This window comes from Stegastes partitus, unplaced genomic scaffold, assembly GCF_000690725.1.
Source record: "Stegastes partitus isolate 25-593 unplaced genomic scaffold, Stegastes_partitus-1.0.2 Scaffold2152, whole genome shotgun sequence".
NCBI lineage: Eukaryota > Metazoa > Chordata > Actinopteri > Pomacentridae > Stegastes > Stegastes partitus.
In genome coordinates this window covers 47,538-54,960 of record NW_007579883.1, presented here as the reverse complement: position 1 = coordinate 54,960, position 7,423 = coordinate 47,538, and the positions used below count along the sequence as shown (strand labels likewise).

Here is a 7,423-nt window from a genome sequence, read left to right as displayed (position 1 = left end):
CAGTAAGTAAGGGCCGTATGTACGGCCATTTTAGACAGTTTCCACTTGTGTTTTCTTGCTCTAATTGACTCCCGAAGTCTCCTGTCTTCTTGATGTTCATTTAAACAATTGGAAGATAATCAGAGATCTCCGTGTCACAGGATGGGAGAGGATCCAAAGAAGCATGAGTTAGCATGACGCAAAACACTGAAAGACTGACTCATTTTAAAGATCCAACATGGTGAAACCGATTTTTACTGTGTTTTGTAGTTATAATAAACTGGGAGGTGTGAAATAAAAAGCTGGTAAGATTTCTGCCATTCCATAAGCCTTCCATAGGCCTTCCTTTATCTCGCACACTCAGTTCCATCTCTGCCAGTCATAGACGCAGAGGGAGTCTTCTTCCTGAATGGGGCGGGGACAGCAGTCGCTCAGCTTTATTTAAAGCGACACACACTGAAACAGCCTGTTTAGAAAAGGACTTAAACTAGAAGTTATACAGTCATGGTGAAATGAACCATCTTTGCTGTGCTGAAAAGCTGACAGACACACTCCAGGGACATGCAAGAAATTAATTAATTTGGTGAAAAAGGCAGAATGTGCTAGAACCAGTTCTGTTGTGGACCCGTAGAACCAGGGTGGCACCCAGCGAACCAGCCCAAAGGTTGGCAGATGAGCCGATGCATCACCATAAAAGTAAATCCTTAGGTCGTAGGTCCTTATTGAAAACATCCAGAACTGGATGTTTACGAGATGGACACAAGTAAAAGCACAACTGATGGTTTTCAGTTGCATTACTTTGATGTTGATTGTCCGTGTATGAGGTTTGCTCTTTTGAGGCTTCAAGCAGTAACCGTGTTAACTGGTTGTTGCTTTGCTTTGCTTTGCTTTGTTTTGTTGGAAACATACGTAACAGTTCAAGTTTAGGTTCACAAACGAGAACAGAACTGGTTTTGTGCTGTTAGGAGGAAAATATTCGGAGGTGTTCTGTGGTTGCTGGTTTTGCGGTTGTAATACACAGTTAATGGGTTCCTGTTCACACTCCACCTCCTTCCTCAGGTATAACCAGGTGAACGCCATCAGCCTGGCCTGCAGGACTGGCCTGCAGGAGTGCCAAACTCTGACCACGACTTGGTTCAGCGACTGGATGAACTCTGACATCAACCAGTGAGTCGACAATTTCTCCTGACCACTATTTTAATTACCTTTGCTGCAGAGTCTTTGATCAAGTCCAAGTCAGGACCCTAGTCTTGAGAAGGCTCGTACAAGTGAAGTCTGTGGAGGGCTAATACTAATCAAGTCCAATCAAGGTCTCAAGTCTTTAGATAGGACAAGTTCAAGTCAAAGCTCAAGTCAAGTGTGAAGTTGTTAGAGGGCTAGAAAAAGTTTCAAATCCAAGTGAATCCTCAAGTTGGTAGAGAGCTAGTCCAAGTCACATCTCAAGTCCAAGCCAGGTCTGAAGTCTTTAGATAGGACCAGTCCAAGTCAAATCTTAAGTCACTTCTCTAGTCTTTAGAGGGCAAATGCAAGTCCAGTCCAAGCCAGGTCTCATGTCTTTAGACAGGACTATCCCAAGTCAAGTCTCAAGTCTTTAGAGTGCTAGTAAAAGTCTTGAGTCTAAGTAAACTCTCAGGTTGATAGAGAGCTAGTCCAAGCCAGGTCTCAAGTCCAAGTCAGGTTTCAAGTCTTTAGAGGGCGAGTGCAAATCAAGTCTAAAGTTTAAGCCAGGTGTTAAGTTTATTTGGGCGAGCTCGTCCAAGTCAAGTCTCAGGGTCTTGGGTCTTCAGAGGGCTAGTTCAAGTCAAATCCATGTGAAGTCTCACATCTTTAGAAGGCAAGTCCAAGTCAAGTCTTAAGTCTTTAGAGAGCTAGTTCAAGTCAAATCATACTCAAGTCAAGTGTCAAGTCTTTAGAGGGCTACTAAAAGACTCAAATCGATGTCAACTGTAAAGTTGTTAGAGAGCTATTCCAAGTCAAGTGTCAAGTCTTTAGAAGGCAAATCCAAGTTGGGTCTCAAGTTTTTAGAGAGCTACTCTAAATCAAGTTTCCAGTCCAAGTCACCAGATTAAGTCTCCTCAAATTTTTGCCCTCAAGTCTTAAGTCAAGTCCTCTTTTTGTGACTCGAGTATGCATCTCAAGTCTACAGCTTTCCCTCGCTGTACATACAGAGCCTCTCTGTCATCTGCTGAACTTTAATGACATCTTCTTCCTTCAGGATCCACCCCAACCTCCGGTCTACTGTGTACTGTAACGCCATCGCAGCAGGGGGCGCTGCAGAGTGGGAATTTGCCTGGTCAAAGTTTAGGAGCACCAGCCTTGCCATTGAAGCTGACAAACTGCGTGCTGCGTTGGCCTGCACCAAAGAGTCCTGGCTGCTGAACAGGTCAGTTCACACACAACCTTGTTAATATTCATCACACTACAGCGTCTAACTTCCAGCCATTGACCAGCACACGTCTGTTCGTACCTGTGCAGGTACCTGGAATACACTCTGGACCCAAACCTGATCCGGAAACAGGACTTCAGCTCCACCGTCATCTACATCGCCAACAATGTAATCGGTCAGCCTCTGGCGTGGGACTTTATCAGGGCTAATTGGCCCTACATCTTCTCTGAGTGAGTACGACTAAGATCTCTGGTTTATGACGCAGGTTACCACAGTGTGAAAGGTGCAGCTTTATGGTGTGTTAGATAACGCACCATCATTATAAAATGAAACATCATCGCAGATAAGCAGGTTTACTGTTGTTTTTTTTTTTTTTTTTTTATCAGTGACATATTTTATTGACCCAGCAGGTTCAGAGTAATCCATCCCTCAGGTGTCCTTTGGTCCTCATAAACCCCGCACTCCTCAGATAGGAACATGGTTTGATGTTTGAGTGATTGTTGTGTGATTTTGACAAACAAAACCAGTTATTCTATTAAAGCTTGAGATTAAATAGCAAGTGGATGTTGGTGGAAAAGTCAGGAAAGACTTATGGCAGATGCCGACTGGGTGACAAGGGATTTTTTTCTACATATAACAGAATCTGTGCAATGTCACTATTTTCACTATTAGTATGATTTATTATTGGAAGAATCTGTGTATTNCCACATAAAACAACACAAAAGTACAAAAAAATGAAACAGAACTTGGCATAATGCAGTAAAAAGAAAAAGAAAAAAAACAGTGTAAAAACATTTACATTTAAAATAAAAGAAGAGAATAGAAAAAACATTTGAGTTTTGCAATGATGAAAGTAAATAGTAAAGAAAGCCTGGACACCTTTAAGACACAGTGAATAAACGAGGCTGTACAGATGACAACAAAAAAGTAGTAATTAATACGTCTAACTGTGTGTTTTCTGTGGGTTTATAGATCCGTATCTTCGCCCGGAAGCCTGCCATCGCTGCTGGCCAAGGAGACTACGCTCTCAACAAAACTGGACCCATCCTGAAATTCTTTGAGAACTTTTACAATTCCACCTACCCTCTGCCCAAGTCTGGTAAGTTGACACAACGGTCTGGTTCAAAGACACAAAAAGGCACCGTGACTGTTTATATTTCTTGTTTGAAAGTCACAGAGTTCAGTTAAAAATGAGCAGAAATTACCAGAAAGACACACAGACTGGCCACAAAAAGACAGAAAATGACCACAAAGAGGCACATAATGTCCACAATGAGGCACAAAATGTCCTCAATGAGACACAAAAACTGTAGATAGACACAAAATGACAACAAAGAGACACAAAATGAACAGAGAGAGACACAATATGACAACAGATAGGCGCAAAATCACTCAAAAAACACAGCAAATGACCACACAGAAACTAAATAACTACAAACAGATGTTAGATGACTACAAATGTCTGCAAACACCCAAAAAGTTGCCACAAATTGAACTAAAAGAGTACAGACAGATGCCAAATGACTACAAAACGACACAAAATGACTACTGAAGCACATACAGTGACNTGCCCGCTGTGCTGGAGCTCTGACTCCATTCAGTCCTCAGTCCTCACCGCTGTCTTCTCAGCAGTACATGAGGAAGCTGCAGCCAGGCAGCATCACAGGAGTGGGCTGAGCGGAGCTACTGACAGATGAGTTCATAACGGCGTTGGGACTTTAACAATGACTCAGCATGTCTCCTGTTTCACTTCAACTCTCTTTGCCATGAGTCAGGACGACTGACGCGTGCTTCGTTGCGTCAGTCATGCTTTTTTACATTGCATTGCTAAAGTTATGCTAACCTAGCTTAAGCTACTCCCTGTCTGTTTATGTTAGCAATAACATCGCTGTAGTTATGCCAACCTAGCATAGCGTTAGCTAACTGCTTAAAGCCAGTAAGTAACTGTAGAAATAAGTGTAGAAAATATCTGAGAGTACAGAACGACCGTTTGTCACTCCGTCAGCTTGTTATTGATGATATCAATGTTAATTCAAATGCTAAAGCTATGTTGTGATTGTCCATCAATCTAGTCGTGTCGATCAAATGAATACAGGACTTGCTGGAAATCACAATATGGTGGAAGTGAGCTGCTTGGTGGAGGTCTGCGCCCTCAGAGTGCTCTTCTAGTGAGCCATGTTGTACAAACTCACCCCATTTATGAACAGCACACAAGCTCACATTTGGCTGCATATTACTTCTTTCATTTATTTGAAAAATATTTTTTTATTTTTTATATTTATCGCTGAGCTCGGTGGTTTGCAGCAGCGTCGTCCTTTTTTATACTGGAAAAGTAATTCAGTTCTATTTACAGCAGACCAATGAGCTGGAACTGTTAATACTTCACTTGTACTTCTATCTATTTTATTTTGTTTATTTGATATTGAGAACGATGCAGCAGTATTTCTGTTACATTTGTATACATTGTACATTTAATTTGATTCACTGAGCTGCTAACAGCTCTTTGGTTTAATACAATAAACAAATGTTTTGTATTAATTATGAGCAGGTTTATTTATTTATTTATTTTCCCCTTAACTGAGAACCGAACCGTGACTTCCGTACTGAAATACGTATCGAACTTTTGTGTACCGTTACACCTCTAGAAATTAGACTTTGACTCTTAGAGCTCTGAGAGGAAGTTGTTTGCATATTTATGTGTGTTAGATAGCTTTTTTTGGGCACAATTGAGCCAACATGATTAAATAAGTAACTATACTGACACAACAAAACCAAACTGAAATCAGAAAATCTACTTATTTTGCTGCCAAAGCTTTAAACATGCATATGAACACAAAAAAAGTACAAAAACTAGTATAGTTTAATATACACAACTTTTCAGATTCTAGTCACACAGCATACCTATATACATTAAAAATAAATAATATGATCCAGACGGACAACTTTTTATGTATTTGTGCCGCTCATTCTTACAGTTCTGGAAACATCTGCGTACTTTTGGATCCAATCAAAGTTTTTCTATGGTCCAATTTTAAATAAAATGTGCACGTTTCAAATTTATATGATTACATAAGCCTTCTACAAAGTCCAACAAAGCTCAGGGTGCCCTATGAAGAGTTAGCTTTCACAATAGGAAGCTTTGTCATGTGTTTGTGATTCACGCTGCTGTAACGGTTAAACATTCACCATGTTGCTCATTGAACATTTCCACATCTTCCACACATCCCAGAAAGTGCTGCACATTTTAATAAGTGTTAGTGAAAGTAGGTATTGTCCCTTAAGGAATACAAAGGACAGTGAACTGCTGCTGACCCCAGTGTGTCCTCAGGTTTCCAGAAAAAAGCCAGACTATTACTTTCTGTGATGTCACTTTTTTTTTTTTCTTACCTGTGGCCTGTTTTTGGGGGGGTTTCTTTACTGTAAAAATTGTCCTTTACAAGTCCTGCATATAAGATATTTTCAGAAAATGTGATAAGTTTGCAGACCACTGTACCACCGCAGTCTAGAGACTAAACATTTTTTTTAATGCTGAGGGCATCACCGTCATAGAAAAGTCACAGAAAGACGCTACCTACACAGCTAGTTTCATAGAATACAGCTAACTGCCAGTTAAAGTCATAGAAAAATGCCAACTATAAAACTAAAGTCATAATAAGATGCTAACTACACAGCCAACTGCATAGAAAGAAGGCGACTACACAATTAAAGTCATAGAAAGAAGCAGACTACACAGTTTAAATAGTTGAAAGAAGCTAACTACACAGCTAAAGTAATTGAAGGAAGCTAACGACAGCTAAAGTAATTGAAGGAAGCTAANCTCCTGTCTTCTTGATGTTCATTTAAACAATTGGAAGATAATCAGAGATCTCCGTGTCACAGGATGGGAGAGGATCCAAAGAAGCATGAGTTAGCATGATGCAAAACACTGAAAGACTGACTCATTTTAAAGATCCAACATGGTGAAACCGATTTTTACTGTGTTTTGTGGTTATAATAAACTGGGAGGTGTGAAATAAAAAGCTGGTAAGATATTCTGCCATTCCATAAGCCTTCCATAGGCCTTCCTTTATCTCGCACACTCAGTTCCATCTCTGCCAGTCATAGACGCAGAGGGAGTCTTCTTCCTGAATGGGGCGGGGACAGCAGTGGCTCAGCTTTATTTAAAGCGACACACACTGAAACAGCCTGTTTAGAAAAGGACTTAAACTAGAAGTTATACAGTCATGGTGAAATGAACCATCTTTGCTGTGCTGAAAAGCTGACAGACACACTCCAGGGACTTGCAAGAAATTAATTAATTTGGTGAAAAAGGCAGAATGTGCTAGAACCAGTTCTGTTGTGGACCCGTAGAACCAGGGTGGCACCTAGCGTACCAGCCCAAAGGTTGGCAGATGAGCCGATGCATCACCATAAAAGTAAATGTCTGTCAGAACAAACCAACAAGGTGGCACCATTCATTGTTTACCTGCACAGATTAGGTCCAGTTCTGGATGTTTACGAGATGGACACAAGTACAGCATGACTGATGGTTTTTATTTGCATAACTTTTCCGTCCTTTGATGACGGTTCGTGTATGAGGTTTGCTATTTTGAGGCTTCAAGCAGTAACCATGTTAACTGGTTGTTGCTTTGCTTTGTTTTGTTTTGGTGGAAACGTAACAGTTCAAGTTTAGGTTCACAAACGAGAACAGAACTGGTTCTGTGCTGTTAGGAGTAAAAGATTCGGAGGTGTTCTGTGGTTGCTGGTTTTGCAGTTGTCATACACAGTTAACGGGACGATTTTGGCTGTATTTTTTTTTTTAAATCTCGGTTCCTGTTCACACTCCGCCTCCTTCCTCAGGTATAACGAGGTGAACGCCATCAGCCTGGCCTGCAGGACTGGCCTGCAGGAGTGCCAAAATCTGACCACGACTTGGTTCAGAGACTGGATGAACTCTGACATCAACCAGTGAGTCGACAATTTCTCCTGACCACTATTTTAATTACCTTTGCTGCAGAGTCCAAGCCAGGTCTGAAGTCTTTAGATAGGACCAGTCCAAGTCAAATCTTAAGTCACTTC

At 40.9% G+C, this 7,423-nt stretch overlaps 1 protein-coding gene across 1 annotated transcript in view; it reads left to right on the top strand.

The window, feature by feature from the left end:
* LOC103374134 (aminopeptidase N-like) overlaps positions 1-7,423 on the top strand; it is a 45,391-nt gene that overhangs the window by 33,299 nt on the left and 4,669 nt on the right. Inside the window, 3 exon segments of the mRNA XM_008304170.1 lie at positions 1,001-1,146; positions 2,195-2,362; positions 2,455-2,595. Coding sequence (XP_008302392.1) covers positions 1,001-1,146; positions 2,195-2,362; positions 2,455-2,595 — 455 coding nt within the window.